Source organism: Coturnix japonica, chromosome 6 (genome assembly GCF_054131305.1).
Source record: "Coturnix japonica strain WE chromosome 6, WE-NBRP24, whole genome shotgun sequence".
In the NCBI taxonomy this organism is placed as follows: domain Eukaryota; kingdom Metazoa; phylum Chordata; class Aves; order Galliformes; family Phasianidae; genus Coturnix; species Coturnix japonica.
The window spans coordinates 27,625,889-27,653,489 of NC_140668.1; the positions used below are offsets into that span (position 1 = coordinate 27,625,889).

General features: G+C 42.2%; 1 protein-coding gene and 1 non-coding gene across 11 annotated transcripts in view; one reads left to right on the forward strand and one right to left on the reverse strand.

Moving 5' to 3' along the window:
- Positions 1-12,342, forward strand: part of LOC107319015 (uncharacterized) — a 200,968-nt gene extending 188,626 nt beyond the window's left edge. For all 3 annotated transcript variants that reach the window (XR_014947477.1, XR_014947479.1, XR_014947478.1), the window contains 3 exons: positions 1,083-3,875; positions 9,649-9,818; positions 12,035-12,342. This is a non-coding gene — a transcript (uncharacterized LOC107319015). The remainder of the gene's footprint in view (positions 1-1,082; positions 3,876-9,648; positions 9,819-12,034) is intronic.
- Positions 475-26,204, reverse strand: CYLD (CYLD lysine 63 deubiquitinase). 8 transcript variants are annotated; one of them, XM_085551020.1, is made up of 17 exons: positions 26,144-26,204; positions 21,501-22,166; positions 20,396-20,698; positions 19,434-19,539; positions 18,355-18,453; positions 17,647-17,763; positions 15,840-16,219; positions 14,683-14,848; positions 13,787-13,928; positions 12,764-12,886; positions 11,574-11,665; positions 8,884-8,950; positions 7,798-7,930; positions 7,140-7,248; positions 6,321-6,439; positions 5,553-5,769; positions 475-3,850 (listed from the first exon to the last, which is right to left on the reverse strand). In XM_085551020.1, exons 2-17 carry the CDS (start codon positions 22,005-22,007, stop codon positions 3,666-3,668), a joined length of 2,865 nt encoding a protein of 954 aa, XP_085407146.1. In that variant the 5' UTR covers positions 22,008-22,166; positions 26,144-26,204; the 3' UTR covers positions 475-3,665. The 8 variants fall into 8 exon arrangements, 6 of the variants coding, with proteins under 6 accessions (XP_085407146.1, XP_015728993.2, XP_015728989.2 ...); XM_015873507.3 differs by lacking the exon at positions 26,144-26,204 and adding an exon at positions 25,225-25,295 and having other exon boundaries at positions 20,531-20,698; XM_015873503.3 differs by lacking the exon at positions 26,144-26,204 and adding an exon at positions 25,225-25,295.
- Positions 26,205-27,601: the final 1,397 nt, after the last annotated feature.

Sequence of the window (27,601 nt, forward strand, 5' to 3'; positions counted from 1 at the left end):
GGGGCCTTCCCCGCAGTGCTGCACAGAAGGGCTGTGCTTTAGCCTTCCCAAAGTTCGATACTAATCCTATTTCGAAGAAGAAAAGCTGGCTTTTAAGAGCGGAGGAAAAGCTCTTTGCACTACAGGAATACGAAATACATTTTCTTAAGATATATTTTACAGATGTTCTTACAAGTACGTCAATATCTGCAAAGATATTTTCTACCTCCAGCTATAGCTGCAGCAGCTTTTCCCTGGCTTTCCCTTAGAGCATCAGGTGCTGACTAACTAATGAGATGCCCCCACACCTGCCTTAACATGCTGCAGCTGTTAGAAACACCTAGAAACACCTGAAATCAAAAGCTACCACCAAAGCCATGTAAAAAAGCCCTTGTCTAAGTAATGCAATCCTTTCAGCTGTTAATCATGTCTGACACCCCAAAACTCAAACCTTCCCCCCCCCAACCCCGCCCCCCAAAGAAGTACAGAGAGCAATAAGAATAATAGTTTTAATTAATACAGAAAGAACACATGGTACATTCCAGCAGCAGCAGCTAATTGCTTTCTACCATTGGGGAAGAAAAGTTAAGGCTAGTTCAGGGCAACCTGATACAAAGGTTTGTTTCCCTACCCCATTCTGCAGACAGTGTTTTGTAAGTTTAAGGAGATGATTTGTGCACAAAACATGAGATGTTTATTCAGCAAAACATCAAGAACACAGAAAACATGCTTTGTTACAGTGGGAAAAATACACAAAGCTTTCAAGCTGCTTTTTACACCATCTCAGGTCTGAAACCACCAAGTTGCAATTTGCAGCCAATTGTGCCCCAGCTTTGTATTACACAGGCTGGCAGTAGGGACCGTGGTGACCAAGTGAAGTTAATCTATTCAATGGAGTATAAAGTGCACGAGAAAAATAAGTGCATTGAAATGAACCAACCATTGCTATGAGTAACTCCTGTCACACACAGCACTCGCTTAGAACAGCCATTGCTCCAGCTATTCAGTACAACACAGCACTGCATTTCCAAGAGCGGAGTCAATAACACATCATGTATCAAAGAACTTTAACTGAAGGTAGATAACAGGTTTCTTTCCTCCAGCTACTAAAAGACACCAACATTCTGCTGCAGCCTGCAGCGCTTTGGGGTCGGGGATTTGCCTTGGTAAGCACTGAGCACTGCAGTCCTTTTCCTTTTCTCCCAACTTGAATTGCTTGCAGGCCATTAGGAGCCCTGTCTTGTAAGTGCTTTCCTATTCATCCATTAAAACCATCCTTAGCAAGATTTGAGAGGTGAACCGGGAAGCAATCAGCAAGGTAAGTGCTATTAAAGAATTTAGGGGTGCATCTGCCATATTTAAAAAGGGAAAAAAGACCTGGGACATTCCCAGATTAATTCCATCCATCAGTGGTGGGTGTTCAGTCACTGGGACTTTTGTGCCCTCCATTTACTAGAAGGGCAGGTATTAAATGCAGGCTCTGCTCACATTAACTTAGTCAGCCCCCCTTTGACACATGCTGAATTCTGAACTTATTTTACAGTGGAAGCCATTTGCTGTGTAATCCTTCCTGAGACAGAAAAGCAAGGTTAGTTTCCATGACATTTCATTTCCATTGCTGGATTACCATAGAGCAGTCAGCTGAGAAAAAACTGCAGCCAGGACGCCAAGCAGTTCATTTATTCACACCCATCACGTACTTCAGTTCAGTGCTGTTGTTATTAATATATGCTTGTTTTCCTCTTTTAATTTTCCCCTGGGGGAGGAGGGGGCACCACACTTTGTTCTCCCACTGGGTAAGCAAGGAGGTGGCACTATGAAGTAAACAGCAGCTGCTCAGTCGTTTTTACCTTACAGTCCCAACCCGCTGCTTCTATGGCATCTTTGTCAACACATCTGAGCAGCTGCTTTCCCAGAGCCAAGAACCGTGGCCAACAACCAGACCCCTCCACTGACAGCTGCTTACAGAATCCAACAGGTAAATGAAGCCTCACAGGAATTCTTTGGGAGAAAAGGAGTTGAAGAACTCCAAGTCGTACTGCAACTAGAGAAGGAGGGTTTTGCCAGGAGCACAGATGAGATAAATAAGGCAAGGGGCCTTGGAAGCCAGGAGATTATCAGAGGCAAAAGCAGCAGTGACACAAAAAACTTCTTAGTTCTTGAGAGTGAAAACTCAGATCACACTTCATGCAGATGCCCAGGGTACAGATGGGTGCTCTCAGCCCTGCTTTGTTTTCCTTAGAGCAGAGCAGGCCTTAGAGCACTACCCTACCTTGCTCTAGCACAGCCCAGTGACAGAGCATGTCCACACAGGGAGATTTTGTTTTCAAGAAGCATAAAGTAACATCTACAACACAGGATCACTCTGCATCCTCTTTAAAACAGTGGATAAAGCAGCTTTTCCTGTTGCCTTTTCTATATGGATTTAATCCCAAGGAGGAAGTTTTCCATATAAAACATCTCAAGTTGAAAATGTACAGCTCATAGAGATATGCAATTTGTAATTAACTCCTTTGTACAACCAGATTTCACTGTGTACACACACATATATATAAAGCATTTAGCTACAGAAGTAGCTAAAAAAGCAACAAGGACAAAAAACTCATTGCAAACAGGAGCCAGACTTCCAAGTGTATTTTACACAGTACTGATTTTGCAGCTTTTTCAGGTTAGTTTTCATTAAGTACTTGGTGTACAGTAGAACTCTCATCTCCTTATATTTCTGGATCCATTTTTCCCATCGGAGATTTTTAATATTCATTAGTAATCCTGACATCAAGAGTCGGACGTGTAGTAATATATTCCTAGGTAGTAGCTTAATGTATTGTATAAAGTCAGTTTTGTTTCACCAAGAACTAGAGTCCATTTCAGTATCATTCCCTGAGGCAGTCCTTCCTTTATTCTATCCTCCAGTCATCTGTATAGAGTCATCTGTATATCCAGTCTGCTTTCTTTGCAGCTCACAGTTAGACACACAGCCTCACACGGCTCATTCTCAGCAGTTCTCCTTCCCCTGACTGCTCCCTCCAAAAATCCCAACTTCCCCAACAGCAAATCAGTGTGCTTGACTTCCACAGGACAGGAACTGAGGTGTTTAAATAACAGGCATTCATTTCGGAAGGTGTAAATGCATGAACCGATAATGCAGCAGCAGACAGCTAACAGAACAGAATCAAAATGCAATGAACAGTGTGACGTTTATCTTATTAAAACTGAAGTTATTCTCTTAAAGAACTGATGGTGCTAAAAAGGCAGCGCTGAGGGGGAGAGAAACAAGAATTGTCATCCTTGGTCCATAGAAACTCACCCGAGCAATAACACCACATCTTTACATTCTCAATGGACTAAGGAGGTTTCTCCTGAGAATAACTCCACTTTTTGTTTCATATGTCCATATACAATGAATGCACTTAAAGCTTTAAGTTTTAGTAACTTCATTTAGACTTTGTTTATAAAACAAACACACACAAGCACACTTCCTAGAGTGCAAAATGCTTAAATACTTCCACACCAGAACTCCACATGTACTTTTTGGAACAGCGATCCTTTTGTTCTCAGACTCAACTTCTTCCTCGTCATCGCATCCATCGCCAGCAACGGTTGCATCAAAACTAACAAAAAAAATGCAGAGAACACAGCAGTAGAAATCTCTTATCTCGTTCCTTCAGTTTTCCACAGGGCACTGTTCATTTGTATAAGCTCATGGTTGGACTCTGATACATGCACATGTAAGCATCACAGAGCAGTCTTCGAGCACAACCTTGAATCTTCCTGGAATCCAGTGAGTGCAGTTCTTCTACAGACATCTTCAGGTATTCACCAACTTCCGGGCACGGGGTGACTTGTGGAATGTTAAAGCCATTCTGACCTCCTTTAACGCATGAGGACAGAAACAGGTGAGGATTAGGATTTCATCTTCATACTTTTACTGTTTATAATGCACTTTAATTACAACAGCACCACTAATTCTTGAAAATGCCTTCTAAAAAATGATAACTATTATTTTGGACTACATCAGGGTTCACAACAAGGTGTGAGAAGCACATTTTGCTCCAGAGAAATTACAGAGTAGTTTGTGGCATCAGAGTCAGCTTTCAAAGAAAATTAGTGCATAATTTGTTCTGCATAGAGATTTCAAAGTGTACTGAAAAATATAATATCAACCACAATTACTTGCCTTTCTGATAGAACATTCATGCATCTGTAATACTGATCAGCGTCAGGAAATAAATGAAGTCAGGTGTTTATCATCTCATTTGGAAAATTTGCTCTGCAAGCTCCAATAACAAATAAGAAAAACCCACACAAGCACCGTGCCAGAACTGTGCCACAGAAAGGGCTCTTGGGGTGTAGAGTGACAGTACAGATCACATACAGCTTTGGGAGAGTGCTGTGAACACACACTCCACCTTGCATGCTGTTGAATTTGTTAATAAAGTGATATCAAATAATGGTAAGATGAAATTATGAGCCAGGACTGTCTGTAGCCCACTTGCAAGATGGAAAGAGAGTTTGCTCCTGGCCATTTCAAATGTAAAGTGAGCCCATTCAACCACAAGTATGGACATCCATGGCACTGTTCCCTAGCAGACACTTTAACTGCAGCTTAAGAAAATTATTTGTGATAAAAAAACTAAGCTTAGCAGGATCTCATGTGGTCCTACATTCCTGGAGTACAGTGGTTCTTAATAAACTTCAGTCATACATGTTTTCAAGCCCTTCAATACAAAGCTTATTGCCAGGTGGGTGTTAAGATACCTTAATCGTGCTGTAGTTTCCCTATTGGCAGGGAGCAACACTTCTCCCAATCTGCCCCAGAATAAAAATAATTGAAAAAAAAAAAACAAAAAAAAAAACCCCACCAAACCAAAGAAGGACTCAAGAATTCTGCATGCAGAGAACTGCTGCATTCAGTCCAACACTTGCATCTATTGCTGCTTTTCACAGGCATCAGAATTCAACACAGCCCTCATTACTGTTTAATGCAGCAATATCTGAAAGAATATTTATCTGTTTTCTGACATTTGTGTTATTACAGGGTAAGTTTCCCACTGCTAACTCTAAAGAGATTCAAAGGAGTAGCGCAGACTGCACCACATTACTGCAGTGAAGTTGTATTAGGAATCACAAAGTCATTTAAGCAAAAGCAGTACAAGTGACATTTGCAAACATCTGCTAGTCACGTCCATCCATTTAAAAGGCCTGAAGGAATGCTTTCTTGCAACTTTTAAATAAATTCTTTTTAAATACATTCTCTCTGCCATACTTGCAGAATATAGGAAACCATAAGAAGCCCTACTGGAAGATCTCTCCAGTTAGTTTGGTACCATCTGCTTACTAAGGCATCCAATTTTGCTGATATTGGACTATCCACATTAAGTCTGCTATGATATCAACATGCTAAGGAAAGGCAGGGTCAAGATTAATGTCCCAGCGTGAAATGCTTTAAGTGAGATGACACTAGTATCACCAAATGTTAGGAAATAAATAGGCACTGAAGCTTAGAACTGTAATACATACAGAGAAAAACAAATACATTAGAGAAAAACAAAGAGAATAAATTAAAGATGTACCATCCCGATCTGCCATGCTGTCGAAGAAAAGCCAGGCGGAGTCATCTCTCCCATACTTAACAAAAGCTACATAGTGGCTTGTTTCTATGCAGAGAACTGCAAACAACTCCATCTTCTGGTATGGGATACAGCCATGTCGCCAATCCCAGTCTGGCAGATCTTTAGGGAGTGACAATGGATTGAATTTATGACTCTGTCTCCTGGGATGAAGATGAACCTACAAGTGAAGTAATATTTCAGAAGTGAAAAAAACAACTTGAGATTATTTGTTTCATTGGCTGACAAAGCTGAGAAGAACAGTCCTGCTGAAGATTGATGGTCTCAGAGAAGGGACTGCAAAGTAACAGTAGCAAACATTTATTCTGTCTTTCCCACCCATCAGTGTAGTTCAGTATTTCCCCCAAAATTCAGGAGGAAGGTCCAATTTAATGCAACAATTTTCTAATGTGCTCAATACTTGAAAATAAGCCACGTTATCAAACAGCTCTAAACATTAAGTGGTTTTATATCATGAAATCAGTTACCAATTCTAACAAGTAAAATGTGAAATTATGTTTTAAATAATACTGGGAAGAAGTTCCAAGGTGCCTGCAACTACCCCTTCACTTTCAGTACAGAAATGCCTGACGAACTCATTACAGGGTTGTGTAGCCCTGCCAACTTGCCACAGCTTTCCCTGGCAGGGCAGCTCACTAACGCTCCCCACACCTTCCTTATTACAGCATGCGCCATTTGGGGTAAACCTGTGCAGAACAGAAAGCAGCTTACTTGTGTATTGCAGGTTTTGCAGAACTGCTTGATTTTTCCAGCAGAAATTTCGGTGTCTTCATAACATTCTCTGCACTCGTACATAGCAAGTCCTCCGCAAATACGGCACTGCCTGGGAGCTGCAGTTTTAAACAAGACGTTAGACTACTTTAGAAGCCTTTGTAAGTTGTGTAAGAAGGGTATGGAAAAGAAGATTATTACTTTACAGAGAGAAAACTTATTACAAAAGGCTTAAAACCATATTGCTAATCAAAGCAGAAACTGCATTTAATTTCTTCCCTTTAATTTCTCTTTAACAATGTGGAAAAAGCAAAAAGGTTTTAAAAATGGGAAGCTGCAAACCGTGATAAAAAGAATTTATATCAACTCAGGAACAAGTGAAAAACAGGCCGTTATATTAAAATAGTTCTCTCATCCTATCAGTCTTCATCTCTATCTGTGCTGATATCAGCAAATAAGATGCGTAACATAAGCTGATGGATGTGATGGTGAAAGTAAACACTGTGGCAGTTCAGAACAGAAATGATTATTCTAATAACTTGTAGTAGTCTTATCAATTATTGTATTAAGAAGTGAAAACCTTTCCTTGGAAAATGCAGTACAATAAAGTCAGTAGTGACAAGTGTGAAAAGTTTAGGCCTGCAAATAAAAATGAAGAAATGAGATTTACAGCTAAGCATCCACCATCGCTGCATGCTACAGGTTTACATGCTTGTCAGTTCTGAATACAGGTACTTAAGATCTGCCTGAGGTACCTTCACTGTGCCAATCACTTTCAAAAACTCAATTTCCTTATACAACACAGTACTGTATACTCACTGTCTTCAAGTAAATCTGTTATATTTAGCTCCAAGGATGGAAAAATTTTGTTGAACATTTTGAAGTCTTTTCCAAATCGAGGCATCTGAATAATCAGGCAAGAAGGAGCCTAGATGAAAAGTTAGAAAATAATCAGGCAAGCCTGAAAAAGATAACTATCTAAATGTAAAGGTATGCTTCTTCTAATGCTATAAATGTATTTAGTTGGTATTTAAGAGTTGCAGCTGGCTGTCTTAAAAATTAACAAAAACCTCAGACAAAATTAAGTCTTTGAAAATAAAAAATCTACAAGTAAAACCCAGGAAACCAGCATCTAATTCACTGTCAGATGTCTTAAGTTCCATTTATGCAGGCATGGTATTAAATACTGGACTACATCCCCTTGTAAAAACCAGTTCTTATGGCAACCTACCAACAGCAACGAAAGAGTTTTATTTTACTAATTCTTTGGGTGAACACACAAAAGCAATTTTGACAACATGCACATCAAGGGAACCATAAGATATTTCAGTGATGTAGCCAACCTGTACCACTGACCACTGCACCGTTCCAATATGCCTGTATTTTCCTTTCATACCCAACCCCACGTTTCTCTCATTGCTGAATGGGTAAGTACGTAGCTAACATAATTTCTGACAAAGCAGCAGTTGTCACCAACCTCTGCAAACTTCAAGTTGCTGTTGATGAACGACCACTCCAGTAACTGCTGAATTGTCGGGACTCCAACTTTTTCATTTTTGTCCATAAAAATTTGGTAGAAATAACAGTCTTGTACTTTCTGACCTGCTGATCTGAAAACAGATTTCAAAAATAAAACAACAAAATCAGATCTACCGTAACAACAGCTGTACTCTGCAAAGAAAACATCGACTCCAAGAAAACAGTGGATACAACATCCTCTCTACAGGCAGCCATTAGATGTGGACTGACTGTAGAAAAACTATTCAGGAAACAAAAGCAGCATAAGTATGTTTTAAAGATGTTTTTGTATTACTGAATTACCAGCTCCAAAACACCTGGGGGCTGCCCAGCTCTGCTTGACACAATTCCTGGAATAAAGAAAGAATGTAAAAACTTCAGGAAATGCAGCACTGCTGATGCCACAGAACACAGCAAGGAACCTGCAAATACCAAGTGCCAGCTAGCAGAATGTCAGCCATGTGCTGACAGAAGGAAGAATGCCTTCCTCTCTTGATCTCACTTGTGACAGCTCAATCCTTGTAGTGCCACAGCCAGAGTGAAGGCTTCCATACATGTCAGCATCTGTTACTTTGTCAGAAGTAAAAGCAGCAAAACTTGATCAAGGTGAGCCACTGAAATACTTTCATGAGCCACAAAGAAATAAAGTCTGATTCTGTGGCTTAAACATCAAATCAGGAAACCCTGCAGCTTGTCCCATAAATAAGGAGTACAAGCTGTAGGCCTCATTAATGACATAAACTCCAGCCTTTCTCCAGCACGACTGATTGGAATACAGTAAGGCTTTCCCATCAGCAGTTGCAGGACAGGGAATCTTCTCAGCACTCATGTCCTGACAAGGTCAAGTTTTTGCAATAGCAGATTAATAGGGAGAAGCACATCCTACCAAAAACGATAGGGAACACCACCAAGTTTGTCAGTGTCATTTTATTAGCCCTATTAGCAATAATAATCACAAGTCAAAGATGTCTCGGTGAGAAAGGTGGCAGATGTCCGTCGCCATCAACCTCTACAGACAAATGAGTACAACAAAGGAGAGACTCACCTTATTTTCAACAGTGGCTCAACTCTTAGAATATGATGAAACAAAATATTCAAAAATTCTTCTGGATCTGGGGAAAAAATATATATATATATATCTTAAGAACAAAAGTTGCAAAACTTTAAAAGAGAACAAGATAAAGATTCATTTGTACAATTTCATGATATTTCAAGGTAAGATTATGACAAACTATGAACATTTGATGGCACAAACCTCTCGTTATACTTTTAGCATCAGATGGCCCTAATAACAGATATATGCTCTCAACAAGCTAACAGGGCTTTCCAGTACAGACTGCAAAGACACTTTCTATTTCAGAGGAGGCATTTGGTACCAGAGTTCGAGTTGTTTTTGGTTTTTTATTTTTTTGTGGTTTTTTTTTTTTTCCAAGAGAAATAAAAGCTTTCTAAATTCAACTGAGAAACTGCTGAGGAGAGGTGAAGAGACATGACAGTTAACACTTGCATAAAAACACACAGTATGATAAAGTTCATCTAGCCTGGAGAATGAGCCCTCTAATCAAGAACAAACCGGCATTAGCTTCCAAGAGATCTAATCACCCCCAGCAGTTTTCTGTTTTATTTTTCTCCATGCCACTAACTGCAGTAAATACTAGTTTTCAGCATTTAGCATTTTCAAAGAACATGGTGTTCTCCCACACAGAATCACAACAGCTACATAATGAAAATGTTAATTAATCATTATATGCAGCAGAAGATCAAAAGATTGAGATTTGGTTTCTAACATGTCACACATTTTATTTCTTAGAATACTGTACAGTCACCGTGGCGACAGAACGTTGTGGAAAGATCAAAGGAAGCAAAGTGACATTTTGAAAGAGGACAGAGACCACAACCTTACCACAGTCTTTGTTTCTGAGATCTCCCCTAACTACTAGAAGGGAGTGTCTCATTTCATGGAGACATGGGCACAGGAAAGTAGTAAATCCAGTCAGAAAAAGGCTGCATGCAGAAACTGATAAAGCTGGGGGTTCCTTATAGAACAGAGGGGGAGAGGGAAGGGGAGAGGGAAGGGGAGAGGGAAGGGGAGAGGGAAGGGGAGAGGGAAGGGGAGAGGGAAGGGGAGAGGGAAGGGGAGAGGGAAGGGGAGAGGGAAGGGGAGAGGGAAGGGGAGAGGGAAGGGGAGAGGGAAGGGGAGAGGGAAGGGGAGAGGGAAGGGGAGAGGGAAGGGGAGAGGGAAGGGGAGAGGGAAGGGGAGAGGGAAGGGGAGAGGGAAGGGGAGAGGGAAGGGGAGAGGGAAGGGGAGAGGGAAGGGGAGAGGGAAGGGGAGAGGGAAGGGGAGAGGGAAGGGGAGAGGGAAGGGGAGAGGGAAGGGGAGAGGGAAGGGGAGAGGGAAGGGGAGAGGGAAGGGGAGAGGGAAGGGGAGAGGGAAGGGGAGAGGGAAGGGGAGAGGGAAGGGGAGAGGGAAGGGGAGAGGGAAGGGGAGAGGGAAGGGGAGAGGGAAGGGGAGAGGGAAGGGGAGAGGGAAGGGGAGAGGGAAGGGGAGAGGGAAGGGGAGAGGGAAGGGGAGAGGGAAGGGGAGAGGGAAGGGGAGAGGGAAGGGGAGAGGGAAGGGGAGAGGGAAGGGGAGAGGGAAGGGGAGAGGGAAGGGGAGAGGGAAGGGGAGAGGGAAGGGGAGAGGGAAGGGGAGAGGGAAGGGGAGAGGGAAGGGGAGAGGGAAGGGGAGAGGGAAGGGGAGAGGGAAGGGGAGAGGGAAGGGGAGAGGGAAGGGGAGAGGGAAGGGGAGAGGGAAGGGGAGAGGGAAGGGGAGAGGGAAGGGGAGAGGGAAGGGGAGAGGGAAGGGGAGAGGGAAGGGGAGAGGGAAGGGGAGAGGGAAGGGGAGAGGGAAGGGGAGAGGGAAGGGGAGAGGGAAGGGGAGAGGGAAGGGGAGAGGGAAGGGGAGAGGGAAGGGGAGAGGGAAGGGGAGAGGGAAGGGGAGAGGGAAGGGGAGAGGGAAGGGGAGAGGGAAGGGGAGAGGGAAGGGGAGAGGGAAGGGGAGAGGGAAGGGGAGAGGGAAGGGGAGAGGGAAGGGGAGAGGGAAGGGGAGAGGGAAGGGGAGAGGGAAGGGGAGAGGGAAGGGGAGAGGGAAGGGGAGAGGGAAGGGGAGAGGGAAGGGGAGAGGGAAGGGGAGAGGGAAGGGGAGAGGGAAGGGGAGAGGGAAGGGGAGAGGGAAGGGGAGAGGGAAGGGGAGAGGGAAGGGGAGAGGGAAGGGGAGAGGGAAGGGGAGAGGGAAGGGGAGAGGGAAGGGGAGAGGGAAGGGGAGAGGGAAGGGGAGAGGGAAGGGGAGAGGGAAGGGGAGAGGGAAGGGGAGAGGGAAGGGGAGAGGGAAGGGGAGAGGGAAGGGGAGAGGGAAGGGGAGAGGGAAGGGGAGAGGGAAGGGGAGAGGGAAGGGGAGAGGGAAGGGGAGAGGGAAGGGGAGAGGGAAGGGGAGAGGGAAGGGGAGAGGGAAGGGGAGAGGGAAGGGGAGAGGGAAGGGGAGAGGGAAGGGGAGAGGGAAGGGGAGAGGGAAGGGGAGAGGGAAGGGGAGAGGGAAGGGGAGAGGGAAGGGGAGAGAGACCTTTATATGGTTATTCCAGTCTCTGGTACAAAGATCACTGCTCCAGAAAAATCTGTGTTCTACTTTGTACAACAATATCTGCATTTTGTAGTACAACTCTTACAAACTGTAAAGAAAGGAAAAGCCCTCCCAGTTACCTTTTTCCTCTGAAGTGAATCCTGATGCAGCCTCAACTTTTTCAAGTATTTTCCTCAGTTTCATTATTTTTGTAGCACATACATATCCATATCTAAGATAAATGGGTTTAACAAGCTATTAGCTAGTTTGTAATCAAGTCAGAGGAGAAGAAAAAACTCAAGTGCTGAAACACAGGCTTGTAAATCTTTTTGCAACTGTGTATGGTGTTTCTGCAAAACAATGTATTGACTCCTCATACTCACCTGAGTCCCAGTTTTCTAACAGCTCTCTAAATGTTGGATATTACTCAGTGTTCCTGCATAACTGTTAAAGGAGGGTTTTTTAACTGTAACTTAATAGGAGGATAACTCTTTCTGATTTGTCAGTTACTTCTGATTTGTTTCAACATTAATTTGCACCACTTAATGTACAACAGCACAATCAGAGTCATTAATAAAGAGTTACTGTATTTAACAGACAGAACTGTATTTCTGATCTGAGGAGCTGATGCTTTCAGCAATCTTCACAAGAACATTCTAAGCACGGTGGAAAGGAGGAATAATCCTATCAAGTCTTCTCAGCTATTCAAGATTGCTGCACTCTGCATGCACCCCACCACCTGTGTTACAGAGCCCCAGAATACACCAGGCAAACTAGGGAAGGAATGGCTCAGAAGACATCATCTTCCTCCAGGAATCCAAGGAAAAACTTGCCCACAGAATTTCAGAATTGTGTTATTTGTACGTTTAAAAAAATAAATAAATAAATGAAAAGATTTTTGCCACTGCCCCTTTGCTGATTATACGTGAGAAATTATGATATTAACTTCGTGTTTAATAAAAGCATTTAGGTCACTTGCAGAATTACTGAAGCTCTGTAAGCCCCTAGAAGTCTACGACATTGTGAAATGTCACCTAAGTTGACACAAATACATTACAAATGAATGCAACTCATTTATCAACATTCTTGCACAAATTTTACAAAAGTTTTATGCTCATTCTACTTCCAAATACAGACTGATCTAAGTGTCTTATTGCCAAACCACGTGCAAGTATTTCCAGGTAGCACTGATGAAGTTTACTATGAAGAACAATTGTTAATTTTAAAAACAACTAAGGAAACTGGGCAGGTTTGCAACAGGAATGTGTACGCAGTAGGCTTTATTATGGAATTTATTTTAGATGGAAGACTGGTTTATGTCTCTACTTACATTCTAAGAGGATTCACAATCTCTGTTCGCAATAGCTCTTGAGTCTCACTATAATACTCTACATCATTCTTTTCTTTAGGTCTGAGTAACACAGTGTCCAAAACGGAGCTAAAAGAAAACAGGCTATGGAAGAAAGAAAAAGGCAGGTTGGTTTTGATTCTGAAGATAGAACCATTCTGATGCCTAAATAACATAAGATAAGCAAAGCAAAGCAACAGGAATAATGAAAGAACAAAACAAGTGCAAAATGAGATCATTATGGACACAAGACAACACAGCTGTTCGAAGCAGTAAAGGTCTACTCTAACTGCATACCCTGATACCACCAGAATACAAACCAGTTACCAAGGCAGGATTCCACAAGCAGGTTAAAAGTGTTCCTCTCTGACCCTCCCACATATTCTCTAATCCTTCAAAAGTCCATGGACTCACACTGTCTACAAGAATATAAATCATAAAACAGTGTGGGTTGGAACGGACCTCAAGAATCACCGAGTTCCAACTCCCCTGCTGCAGGCAGGGTGGCCAACCACTAGATCAAGTACTGGATCAGACTGCCCAGAGCCCCAACCAACCCAGCCTTGAACAGCTCCAGGGATGGGGCATCCACAGCCTCTCTGGGCAGCCTGTTCCATTCTCAAGGTAAAAAACTGCCCCCAGATGTCTTATCTAATGTAAATGTCCCTTCCTTTAGTTTAAAACCAGTCCCCCATCCTGTTGCTATCTACCTTAGTACAACACTGATTTCCCTCCTGTTTATAAGCTCCCTTTAAATACCCTTTGAAAGGCCAGTAGAGTTCGGACACACAGGTGACTGGTTAGCACTTCAAGTTAAGCAACAAATCCTGCAGAACTTCTCCAAACATAAAGGGCATAGTATGTGCTAAAGAGTGTAATGTATGACTTTTTAAGCTGCACAACAATAAAAACAGTATCATTACAAGGATTGCGTGTTCTGTGTTTCTAACATAACCTCCCACTAACCCACACCTTGGGATGCCACTAAACAAATTGTGAACTTACCAGAATAAGGTGGAGTCTAAGTAACAGGAGTTGTAATGACCCTGGATACCTTTCTTCTTTCCAATCATTGTCTCTAAACCTTCTTTTTCCATTTTTGGAGGAGTGTTTTCTTCTACCACTTCACTTAAGTAACCTCCAAAGGCTGAAATTTTTTTTTCAAAAGACACTTTAAAGCCTCCAATTTTATCCCCCTTGAGATTTTCCTATTAATGTTTTATAGCTAAACTGCTGCCTTAGCACAAAACATTCAATTTCCAGACAAAAATAGCATTTTATTATATAAGACTCACTCTCTTCCAGAAAGTGAACAAGGCCTCACATTCCACACAGTGCACACAGGAGTACTTCAGATAGCCTGCAGCACTGAATTAATTTTGCCCATTAGGAGTGAAATTCCCAGTTTAAATGCCCTGTTCACACCATCATGCTAATACCAAGATGCTTTATCCTCTGCTGTTCTCCCAAGCAAAATGACATGACCCAAGAAAGCTAATAATATTAGAATAAAAAAAAAGTTAGCTTTTCCACCATTGATTTCCATCGTACAAATACACTCTTTTCTATCAGTATTTAGGAAAACATAATTTGACAGAAATCTGGCTTATTTCTGATACTGCAGTCCCACATTGCTGGATCTGCTAACACCCTTTTCAGCAAGACTGCTTCACAATTTCTGAAGTAAAAAAATACAACATAAATTCCCAAGTTTTATGACATTTCCTTAAATTACCACTAAGTACAAAAAAGCCAGAGAAGCATTATATTCTATAAAGATAGATTTTCTATTCATGAACCTCTAAGTAATGCCAATAGAGATCTCCAAGTGTTCAATGAAACCAAACCCCGTGTCAGTTCCCAGCTGACAAATAAACAATAAATAAGCAGAAACTTGGTACCTAGAGAGTTGCAGCGTTCAATCTGATTGGAAACCGGCTGTAGTGATGCAAACCTGGAATCCGGTCTGCAGCTCTTCAGTTTAACAAAAAGAGCTTTCTTTGGAGCACAAGTGAAGTATCGGGTTCCTTTAAATGTTCCATCTGTACAACCTGCACATTCGTCTTCCTGAAAATTAAAGTGAGAATTCACTGCTTTTCCTTATTTCCACAATTCTGTCATGAGATGCTGAATTAAAATATCTACCCAAGAAATCACGCGTCGAGTACTCTGAAGCTTAATAAGCAATGTTGCTGCTTTTCAGTGTGTGTACAAAGCTTCAGCTGAGGTGCTGTTTGCCCAGATTTACTGAGGAAATTAAGCATTGCACTTTCTTCAGAAGAAATGTGGGGGAGGCAGGAGATGAGAGCGAGAATTAAACCTACTCAACTTTAAGGACTTTAACTAAGCTACCCTCTTAATCCAGATACCCTCTGCAGTAGAAAAAGCACACGTGTACTGCCAACCATCTTTTAGAACTCAAGTGAAATCATTAAGCATTGGAAGCATGAGTAATTTCAGCGTCGCTGTGGATGATATATGACACATCTGTCTGCAGCAACTGAATTCGTGAAGGGCTGGTAGGAACACCAAACACTTAGCTGTCAGACCACAAATAATGCTTCCATTGATTACCAAAATCAGTACTGCAACTCTGCTGACGGGCTCTGACACTGCCTGCCTGCTGGTGTGCCACACACACTTGAGGCTCTTACACCCGGGACTTTATTTATTTATTTTACAGAACTGTATATCACAGAACCTTTAAATAGCATGGGGCTTTTCGCCTCAGTGACAAGCTCAGTAAGTAAGGTGGACAAAGGACACTCCACTTAAGCAAGTAACCTACAAAGCAAATCAGTCACCTACAGTCCTTCTGATTCAATTATGCTTTGCATCACAAAGCCACCTCAGAGCCTATTAATGGAATAAGGCCTAGGGCATCTGTGAAAGTCAGAGTCCATCTGAGATTTCATCTGTGTTACAAGGAGATCACAGAGCAACTTCAGACAAATTTTCTTCTGGACTGACCACTACTGCCAAGTACACAGGCACCAACTCTCAAAAATAAAGCAGATAATTAATACTAATATGAATCAACTTATCAGGTGATATTTACCAGTTCCAGTCCAGCCAATACTTCATTTACCCCAGGAGGCTGGCCAATCCAGCGGATTACTCCATAGAACGGCGGATTTTCTTTCACTTCAGCCAAGGAACCCGCTTCAAGACCATGTGAGTTACCAACAGGGCCTCCTGTTGATGGACTTTCCTGGTTAGGTGTAGTATTTACATCACCAATGACCGACTGAACAGATAAAGACAGAGGACTGTGTCCAATAGCACCATTAGTAGTTGATGCTTTTGTCAAACTAAAAGGGAGAGAGTGGAATCTGTTTTCTGTAGTCACAGAGTTTGTTAAAGGTGGTTGCAGTGGTGGTGAAGAATGCCCAAATCCAGGAGATGAATCAGTAAGTGATTTTGCAGGGTCTTCAGCAACTGTTAAGAATCAAAAACAAGATGTTAACTCCGGTTTTGTTTGGGGCATCTCCCTCTCCTTACCAAAGGGGAGGCTTAGCTGTCAAATCAATACATATATCTGCAACTACATCTGAATTAATGCATGTCCTGCATGGGAAGTGGTAAGCTGGAGGAATGCAGGAAGATGTTTGTCACTTCACAATACCAGAGACAGAACTGGATGAGGAAAAACTGCTATAACCCTACAACTTATATCACACAACCAATGGAAACATGCAGTACAAAAAAAGATGTTAACCAGAAATTACAGGAAGGTTTAAAATTAATGGCAGAAGTGGTGTTTGAATGCAAGTAAACAGCCCTAATGATTACTGTAGTGGGTCAAACCAGGAACAGCAAACAACTGAGGAGAGAGCTCCGATCACATTTAATACAGAAATTCGTTATTTCTTATGGACATGATTTGCAACATTTTTCTCCACTGTGGCTGCACCACAATGTTTTCTGGTTCTAGTACAGGGAATCTTGTGGCCATGGAGAATAAAGGGTTTTAATGAGCCACAACTAATGTAGTGCTTAATTACTGAGATCACAACTAGATGTAATAACACAGATGTTTTGCATCTACTCTCATCTCTCTCTGATGTCTCCATTACACAATTGATACTTACAGAGTAAAAGTCACTTTCTTTTTTACATATTAACAATAAACTGAAACTAATTTTTATATATGTTTCCATGCTTGACATCTGTTAGGCCACCATCAACAGTGTTACAGATCACAGAATGCTGGGCCTTCCGCTACAGGTTTCCACTGTAAATCAATGTTACTAATTTAGTATTTACCTGTTCAGTTAGCCACACTTCAGGACACAGTAATCAGAAGAAAAATTACACATTAGAACCAGAAGCAAATAAAGATCCACTGATGCCCTCAGCGTATGCACTTGAATTTGTGAAAAATCAGTGAGATCTCACAAGAGTAATGTAAAATACTCAGCTATATGTGTACGTATGTGACACACACAATTTTTTTTCCTACTCTGAGACTCATCAGCTGCCATGGCAGTGTTACAGACTTAAGGGAACTACATGATTAAAAAGAAAAATGCACACAATATAGAGTTACTATATGCAGTTGCCCACAACAAGGAATACTGTCTTCATAACAAGCTGTTATTCTGTCTGCAAGACATGCGCATTCCCACAGTGCTACAAACACATTTCCAAGATGTAATCTACACGCAGGAGAAAAACAGGCCTACCAATTAAGACAGTTTATTTCCAGTAGGGCTCTGAAACACTTTACAACAGAGCATTTTTTCCTCTACATGTTCCAACTGTTGTGCTCTAGATTCGCAATTGTTCTATGTAAAGAACATACATACACTTTTTTTTAAAAAATAAAACATACACCTATGTGAAAGACAATCATTGCTCATTACCTTCATCAATATACCATGGAGGTTTTGTTTTTGCTTGAGGCTGAGAATCAACTGATGAGCCATTCAATGTGTAGAAAACTTCAGACCTGTTTCTATTTCCAGGCTCAGAGGTAGATCCTGGAAAAGAAAGCACATTGTAGCGAAGAGATTCACCGCCCTTCACAGCTGGCTAACTTACACTGTGAAAGAGAGCTTGGTTTGCTGCCACAGTTCCAAAATAACAGAACTGCCCTTCCATAAAGCAGCAATTCCTGCATGGAAAATAATAGTTCTAAGCTTGCAAACAGACAGCAGTTTACCCTGGCATTAACACACACACACACTACTTCCTTATGTTCCCCCACTTAAGAAAAAATCTAGTCAAAATCGAAAGTCAAAATAAGCCTATATTTTATAAAACTTCATTCTGGTTCTGAATAACAGCAAAATTAATAAATTCATTACTAAATAGATCTGCTCCACAGTTTAATATTTAGAAGTTTCTTAAGCAGAACAAAGTCAACAGCAAACTCAATTTAAAAACAAACCTCAGAAAACTGTAAACTATCCTTATTATGACAATTAAGTTCATGAAAAAATATTCTGAGTATTCACTATTTGATTGAAACTTAACTCGATAAGTAACTGCAAAAAATGTGTAGGGCAATGCTTTCCCCCAGGCAATATAAATTTGCAATCTTACATTAAAAAATGACCCCTCATACGTACCTGTTGCCTTTGGCTTACTATGGTTGAACAAACTTTTATCGCCACTGCCTCTTGCTGTATAGGCAAGCTTGGGAGGTCTCCTGTCCTGTGACACAGTCTCTAAGATGGTGCATATGAATGGAACATTAGTTTTCTACATCACACAAATTTCAGTTTGAAATGCAACTGAATAAAGGTCTGCCATCAAGTTTTCAAACTGAGGGGGGGTAAAACGGTGTTTGGTACACAACCAACATTTTCCACTATTGGTAGGGTTTGTTTCCATTGCATCAATCACTGCTTATTCCAATTCTGCATTTGTTTAGCATATCTAACAGATCAACTTCAGATTCCTCATTGTATATTTCATGCTTACTTTTGGGAAATGCATGAAATCCTTTGTTTTTTTCCTCCCCACAAACAGAACTACAGCAAATGTCTTCTTGAATTCTCCATAGAAAAGAGGGCCCAAAAACATGAATCTCCGCGAGCCAACGAGAAGAAGGTGGAGGTAAGAAAAGCTGGCCAGGCTAAAAAGAGAAGGGACAACAGCTATGTGCCGGACAAAACCACACTCTCATTGGTACCCAATTTCAGATAGCCTCATATTATTTATTTGTACCCTATTTTCTTACTTCAGAAGAGGAAACACAGGATCACAACTGTTACAACTTGACTGAATTACAGGAATAGAAAATTTTTGTGCAGCCTTGCTACGAATTTTTTTCAGAAACTTTTCAAATGTTTACTCCCAGAATGCATGAATAATATGGCCAATACATTTCAACCCAAGGATGAAACGCTTAATGATCAACAGTACTGAAATTCCTTGAGCTGAAAAGCATTCAAGAACAATTTCTGCTGTTGCCTCTCACATACTTATGTTTGCCTATATCGTATCCTGTACAACTTGAACACCGTTCAATATTAGAATGGTTTCCACAAGTGAGACTGCAACCAAAGGGAGGAAGAAACTGAAGAGAGAAACTAATTTAGTTGAGTTGAGGATACAGCAATTCTACAGTATTGTTTTAAGCATGTAATTGTGCATAGGTTGAGATGTTATCCGTCTGCCTTGAAATGAAGAAACGAGACCATACCTGGTATAACATCATTGATATGCAAAAGAAGGGTACTTTCAACACTTGCAAAACTGCACAGCTGTATGCCATTGTATCTTCCATCCCAGTTTCCAATGGGATTATCCTAAAAAGAGAAAAACACGTTATATGTATCCCAAGGAAAAAAAAACAAAAACTAAGGCATGCAGAACACCTGCCTCTAGGAACATGTTTAACCATTTATGGTAATAAGGAAAATTTAAGTTTGACAAATATTTTATTCTGTACAAACCGAGTCAAACATTAGCCCTTAAAAACAAGCATTCATGTGCTTTCCTGAAATCTCTCCTATTTTAACAATCATTCCTCTACTACAGCACGTTATTTTTACACCAGTTAGAACAATTTTAGTGCTTTAAGTAACAGCTGTGGCAATCAAGGAAATGGAAGCACCTGGTGTGAAAAGCACTCTTGAACCGCCACAACTTTGCAAGCAGCTCATTTTAAGAAATCTGAGTTTCAAATTTTAATTACAAACTTCATGTTTCCCCGAAACATCAACTTTTAAATACTGAATTTTAACTATGAACTAAAATACAAACCAAAGCAAGATGAAAATAAATAAATAAAAACTAACTAAAAAAAGGAATGCAACCTAATTAATTTTTCAAAGGCAGAACAAAGCCAGTCTCACAAGACAAACATTCAACGCTGTAACTTCAAGACTGACATGGAACACTGCAAGTGGCTCAGTGGAGGCTCCTCAGTGTAACCACAATATTTGTCCTGAAGCATTTAGCATCAAATAAGGTTCTGTTTACCCACTGACACAAAAAAAAACAGTCCCTTGATAGTAACACTTTTGAACACTACTGTTTAATTCCCGTTTTAGGTCAGCCTCCACTGAAGCAGCTTGTGGATAATGTTTCTTCTTGTATATTGCATGTAATTTACTAGCTAACACACATGCAAAAGTTATTAAAGTCGGATTATTCTCTTACCATGTCCACTCCAACAACGTATCCTAAACTTTCGTTTCCTGGTAAGACATCACAGAATATAACTGTCCCATACTCTATACTCTCTCCTATCTTCAGAGAAACCCTGGAGTTGATCTCCAGAGGAGGAAGTTCTACCTGCATTGAGTCAACTGGAGCTGCATAGTCACTTTCCAGTTCATTGTCATCTTCTTCCACCAGCTCCAGTTTGTCCAAAGCAACAAAAACCCCACAATCCTCATCACATCTGAAAAGCTGCTTGCCTTGGTACTGTCCATCAGTAAAGCCCTGGCCACGACCTTCTTCCTAAGTATCAGAGGGAGAAGAAAAGAAGAAGAAAAATGAGCGATGTGTTTTGTGTCAATGCAAGCTACTTCAAAAGCAGTAATATAGCCCACTGATCTGGAGAACCCACAGTATGAATTTTTGCCAGATCAAGGCAAGACTACTTCATGCTAGACACAAACGTTAAGAAATCAAATGAAGATAAATGGTTTTCATACATTCTCATGCCTGACATTCCCTGAGGTTCTTACTGGTGATCACAAAGTGTGGAAAACACTCAACAACTGTGAAAAATACACAAGAGTAGCACTGCCCTTTAATCCTTCAACATCTCGTGCTAATGCAGCGCAGTAATACCTCGCTGGAGCACACAGCAACACTCAATTAGCTGCGATTTGAGTTGTTGTGCTCTGCAGCAGCACCAGGCCTACACTTACAGACTGTAACTTGGCACTGCTGCCAGACACAGAAAACCAAGGTACTCAACAGAAATCTGAGTCAGAAATTTGTCCTGATGGAAATGTACGTTATTAAATTGCTAGACTAGAGGAGTTCTGACATGTTCAAGTCCTTCTGCTAGCCCTTGTGTCTTCATTAAATGCATAACGTGAGGCTGATGTGACACAGTATGATCCCACAGGTCACATATATTTGACACACAGCTCACATTTATGATTTTTATGAAAAGACTGAAGGTCACAAAACCAGGGGGGTTGTATGGAGGGGTAACAAAGCAGCTAGATTGTTATAACTACCTCTTTAAAAAGTGTTTTCAGTTCATCTTACAAAATACATACGATGCTCCCTTCAGCAAGTAACTTACCAGCAGTTCTACTCCAAAATATATCCCTGTTAGGGACCTTTCCTGCAACAAGGGTCCTCTGAAACGAACAACTCCAGGAAACTTCTCTTCTCCTGACCTAAGCTGTACTCTAACAGGTGAGCCAATATCTATTTGGACGCCTTTAGTTAACCTGCTTTTGCTTTTAAATAAGCTGTACCTTTCCTCACAGTTAGTAATTGCCAAAAGCAGTTCAGCCAGCTTTTCATTGATTTCAATAACATCCTTCTCATCCACAAAAAGAATCGCATGCGGCTGTTCCAGAATCTTTAATCCAATCTGTAGTTTCTTGCCTTTACAAGGAATATTTCTGGAGTGTCCCATGGAAGAGCGGTCTTGAAAAAACTGCCCGATGCTGCCCTTGGGCACCTTCAGTAGTTTCTGAGTCTGCTTGTCTATGACGCTGCATTCTTGGAGAAGCAAGTAAAAGATGCGCTCTTCCCAATAGGATGAACTTCCTTTTTCTTGACTCCATAACCCTGAACTCATTGTGGTTGAAACTTCAGAAGCTGCACAGCCAAGATTTCAGGAAAAAAATAAAGCTGTTGGTATATGTTTACTGATCTTGAAAACTTCTACTGGAAGGTCCACGCTTTGTGAAATGATTCAGTTTTCATATTGCAAAGAACCAAATCCAGAGCAGAAGGCCTAGGAAAAACAGAAGTAAAGGCAAATTTAAGCTGCTAGTCTTAAGAACAGAAAATAATGTAAATCTGTGACTACAACCACTCTTCCAACACAGCAAAAACACTTCAGCAAAATCCAAGGCAGCAAAAACAGTCCCTGAACAGCCACAGCCCCACTGACCACACACACACACACTTGTGCTTGTTAATGCCATGCATTTCCTTCCCTAGTTTCCTTGAAGGGGCTATGGAAAAAGCGTGCTGAAACGCAGGAACCGCTCAAGTGAAAGGATAAAATATCTCAGTTTCAAATGAACTGGAAAAGACATCCCCACAAATGGTATTTTGTGGAAGCTTCTTGCTAGGAAGGCCTTCCCTCATGCTCAGTGACTGCTCACTCCTGACAACGTGCACATCTGTCACCTCAGATCACGTTTTGTTTTGGTGAAGTAGAAAATTGTGTCAGTGTAAGAGATGAACAGGAAATGGAAATTCTGCCCCTCTGCAACAGTCGTTTCATTAAGAAAATAGAGGGGGGCAGTTACAATAAGCAATAAACAATGCATGAAAGCCAAACTGTCAGCTCTGAAACATTCCGCTATGTGGAAATATCTAGCAGCCTGCTTTATCATTTGAGAAAGGTAATTCACTTCAGCAACACAGGAAATTTATCAATTAATAAAGTAGTCTGGAAGAAAACACCCTTGTTAAATATTATCCTAAGAACTATAGTTCACATCAATAAACCTACCAATATCTAAAAGCACTTCAATGCTCATGGTAGAAGAAATACAAGTAACATATATACATAGGTTGCTCCAAAAGTAATGCCGCTTCTTTATTTTCACAGAGACCACAACAGGGAGAAAAATAACACTACCTGATAAAGCAAATTGTCAGCTACAAAACATTATCTCAGCATAGTCACCACCATTCACTATTTGTTTCTACTGGTGATGAACAAGAGCCTGCACGCTGTGCACAAACAAGGCTGTACTAGCAGAGGTGACCACTGTTTTACAGCTGCTATAATAATGATTGCCCACACAGTGGATCTTTCATCAGCCCAAATAGATGGAAGTACTCACACTCCAAATCCAGGCTATACAATGAGAATGGCAGGACAGCCCTGCTAAAGCCAGCAACATGCTCCACAGCCTTCTAACTGTATGGGGCCTGGTGTTACTGTGTTGCAAGAGAAAGATTATCTTCTTCTCTGGCCTTAGTATCACAATGTAGCAGTCAGACTTAACAGCATGCCCAGGACGCAGCTTGTCTTTCACATTACAGTTACCACTGCTGAAACACACGATCCACCCCATCCCTCTGCTCACATCCACTGTCTGGTCATGACAGACATTCAGCAAGCATCAGTGGGAGCCATTTCTTCCACATGAAGAGTTCAAAGACAACCCTTTGCTTCATCCACACCTCCATGCCAGACACCAATTGTCAGACTGCCCCTCTGCTGCCATCTATCACACAGCAGCAAAACGTAAAGGAATGGGAAGGTTCAACCTCTACTGCCATCCCACCAACATCCACCTCTGACATCATGCACCAGTGTAATAAAATGGAAGGCATTACTTTTGGAGCAGCCCTCATATATACGTGTTACAGGTAAGAGCATAATGGATACATGAAGAATAATCTTCAAAAGCTTAACAGGATTCATTTTTTTGCTGGAGAGCAAGGCGAGCCCCATACAAATATTAGAGTCCATTTAACAACAAAATCCAGCATCACACTGAAACAGTAACATCACGTAAGAGAAGCCATGAAGGATACAACAGCATCCTTTTTTCTCTGAAGCTCTGAAATGACCATATTCATAAGCCTACTCAAGCATCAAACCCAAATCCTATCTGAGTTCTGCATGGCTTTCCTTCCCTCTACTTTACACAGACATTAAGCAAGCAACAGATAACACCCTGTCCTTCATAGCTCTGCAGTGTGGGCTCAGCTGGTGAACTGAACTGCCCATTTCACAAGCCCTTCTATGCAGCTAATCAATGCCCAGCAGGATGCAACTACCTCAGCTACTACATGGCTCCAATGCCCAGCAGGATGCAGCCATCTCTGACACTGATCCAGCTCCTTATTTCACTTTTTCCAGTAACCATAACGCTAATTATGGAAACAACGTATTTAGACAAGTCTGCTCAAGAGCTTGAGAAACAAGGGAAACTTTGTTTGCAGCTACCGATCCCCCCCTAATTCTACCCCACGTGCGGGTCCACTGCAGTGTTATATAATCTTAACACGCTTAGTGGCAAAGAATTCAGTAAGAAAACATATTAATAGCCACAATCGGGTTACAAAATAACATTATACCGCGCACAGTGAGTCTCTGGATGCCCTGCCATCCACAGGGATGGCACAAAGCCTCTAAATAAAGCTCGAACAAGTTTTCCATGATGACAAAGTTCATTTCCAGCCTGTTACCGCAACACAAAAAAACATCTTTAAAAACTTATTTGCTGTTTTTTTCCACTCCAAACGCTCCGTTTTATAATAACAGAATTGATAGACGAGCATTATGATGGCACAGCAAAGCTTAGTGACAAACACACGTGCCAGGTAATTAATAAAGCTGATGAGGGCGGCAGGTGCCAGCAGCTGCAGGCGGCCCCCAGCCCAGCTCCTTCAACACAGCAGTTCAAATATCCCCCCGATGTAAATAACTTCACCGTTTCTAAAAGCAAACGCGGTTCCAGGTTCCCATTCCGACACCATCGCTCCGCCCAGGAGGAAGAACGAGCCCAGCCGGTAACCGGCGGAAAACCCCAGCGCTGCTGCTGCCTTCAAGGCCGCCCCTCCCACCCACAGCCCCAACCGCCATCCCCACTAACAACCACGGCACACAACCGAGCGCTGAGGGCTCACCTCGCTCCTCACCCCCCAGGCCCCGCGTGAGGCGGCCGCTTAGTGCTCCTCAGCCCGCGGGAAGGGCCCGAGGGTGAACGCTGCGGCGCGGGGAGCGCTGGAGCGGAGCTGCAGGGCCACGGCCAGGGCCGCCCCAACCTCAGGGCAACCAACGACGCGCCCGGCCCGGCCCGGCCCGGCCCGCGCCTCCTCACCTGCTCGTCCCGCCTCACGGCCCCATCACGGCACAACAACGCTCCGCCGCCCAAACGCCGCCTGCCGCTCCGCCGGGCCCGCCCCTCTGCACCCGCGCAGCCAATCAGAGAGCGACGGCACAGCCGCTGCGCGACCACATTGGCGGAGAGAGCTGCCAGGTGACGGGGCGGAATGGAGGGTTGTAGGGTCAAGGTTGTGTGAGCCGTAAGGGAGGAGCTGATTGGCTGCACCTCGTGTGGCGCAGCGGTAGGAATGTCGCGGTGCAACACCGGAGGCCGAGGGTTCGAATCCCCCTGTGGCGCAAGTGGTAGCAGTGCCGCTCTGCAGCACAGAGGCTCGAATCCCGGGGGTTGGACTCGATGATCTCTAAGGTCCCTTCCAACCCTCACGAGACTATGAGACTCTATGAGACTCTATGAGACTCTATGAGACTCTATGAGACTCTATGAGACTCTATGAGACTCTATGAGACTCTATGAGACTCTATGAGACTCTATGAGACTCTATGAGACTCTATGAGACTCTATGAGACTCTATGAGACTCTCGGCCGTGCTGGTGGCTGGCTCTAGCGGGCGCTGCAGCTCCGTGCACAGCTGAAAGGCAGCCGGTTACTGTGCAGCTCCTTCGTCCTCCTTTAGGAGCATAAAGGAGCTGTAAAGCGATAACAGGACATGGGCAGCATAAAATGCCCCTTACAAGCACTGTCAGTAACACCAGCACAACATATTTACCATTAAATAGAACATTTTTGTTTTTTTTTAACTGCACTCTTGATTTAAATCAAGTCCTGTAATAATGCAGTACTGTGAGCAAACCAAAGACACACCACCATGCAATTAAACATTACATGAATATCATGGAACAGTATTTTGTGCTGTGCTGTACTTTTATCAGTACCCAAAGTGCTGAATACTCACACAGAATGTGATTATTTCCACTTCAAACACGGAAATGGTGAGTATTGATGCAGCTGCAGTACAAGAAGAGAGGCAAAGTTCCTGCAGAAGCATCAAAGATGACAACAGGGCACTTTGTAAATATTAATTGTGTGGTAGAAGGGAACTTGAACAAATACGTTGGGTATTTCTGCCCCCTCTTGGTATTTTTCATTACCCGCAATTCTAGTGGATGATTTGGTAATATAAGTAAGGATTAGTTACATAGCTTGGAGCCTGAGAGCAGCACAAGCCCTGGGAGGTCATCTGGAGCTGTATTGCACAGGGCTGGAGATGAAGAGGTTTTATAATTGGGTATTACAGCCATATTCTTTATCTCAAATAGGAGTTTGCAATGACCGTTATAACAGGTGGTAAACTGCAGTTCCTATGTAACATTGGTTTATCTCTCTCTCTTTTTTTTTTTTTTTTTAAGCTAATTTGAGTATTAAATATTTCCTCTGTTGGGGTTTTTGTAACTATGAGATTGGGGAAACATTAACTGCCCAAATCAAGGCACGACATTTAGCACTGTTGTAGCAGTCCCTTCTGGTTCTTTAGCCATCAAAAGCATGAACACTCTTTCTCTACAGGCATCCTTAACATCACAAAACTAGCTTATCTGGTGGCTAACTACCCAGTTTTTGGCAACTCTTCCTAAAATGAGTCCTTTCCTCTTAAATATATATATATAGAGAGAGAGAACATAACTCTTACAACAACCACTTCTATGAACTGCAGCATTATAACTTTAACCTTGCCTAGCTCCTGTGTTACTGCAGCACATTTTTTCCATATCTCTCAGTAGATGCATTTAAATACTGTGCTCTTTATGTACACCAGCCAAAGTCAGTGCTTGCACAGAATGCAAACTCTGAGTAAGCCAGTGCATAAGCATCCTTTTCCCCACCACTGAGTGTGACAGAGCACATTTTTCTCATTAAAATTCACCATTGTTTTATGAATAGTCAGATCAATTTAGAGTGTAATAGCACTTACTCCTCTCAGAATGGCACGCTGCTCCTGTGAACGTTCCCCTTTGCTCCTTTATATGGTATTTGACTGCTGACAGTGAAACTGAAAGTACAAGGAAAGAGCTATCAGTTATGCACTCTGCTGGCAAACCCCACTGTATACTGTAATTACTTTTTTTTTGAAGGTGTTAATCAAGCAGACATTCAGAGAAGTAAAACACTGCTAGAGAAACAATGTTTGGTCCTGGTGAAGGGCCAGGGGTTGCCCGGACCAAGCCTGAGAGTATGGGATCAGCAGCCAGGTAACATGGATGTCACAGCTGATAGGGTTAGCAGTGGTCCTGGGGATGCTTCCTACCCACCCTTCAGAACCAGCTGTAAGCAGAACAGCCACTGCTGCCAAGGCAGGAAGAATTCCTGCAGAACAGCTTTGATTTGTAAGCTATTTCATATCGCTCAGTCATGC

What these genes read in the sequence shown, in the direction of transcription:
- CYLD (XM_085551020.1), bottom strand. Translation starts at nt 22,007, where the DNA reads ATGAGTTCAGGGTTATGGAGTCAAGAAAAAGGAAGTTCATCCTATTGG. An exon ending in TATTGGCTGGACTGGAACTG is followed by an intron (nt 14,849 to 15,839) that starts GTAAATATCACC and finishes TTTAATTTTCAG; the next exon opens with GAAGACGAATGTGCAGGTTG. An exon ending in GAGCCACTGTTGAAAATAAG is followed by an intron (nt 7,931 to 8,883) that starts GTGAGTCTCTCC and finishes ATCTGTTTTCAG; the next exon opens with ATCAGCAGGTCAGAAAGTAC.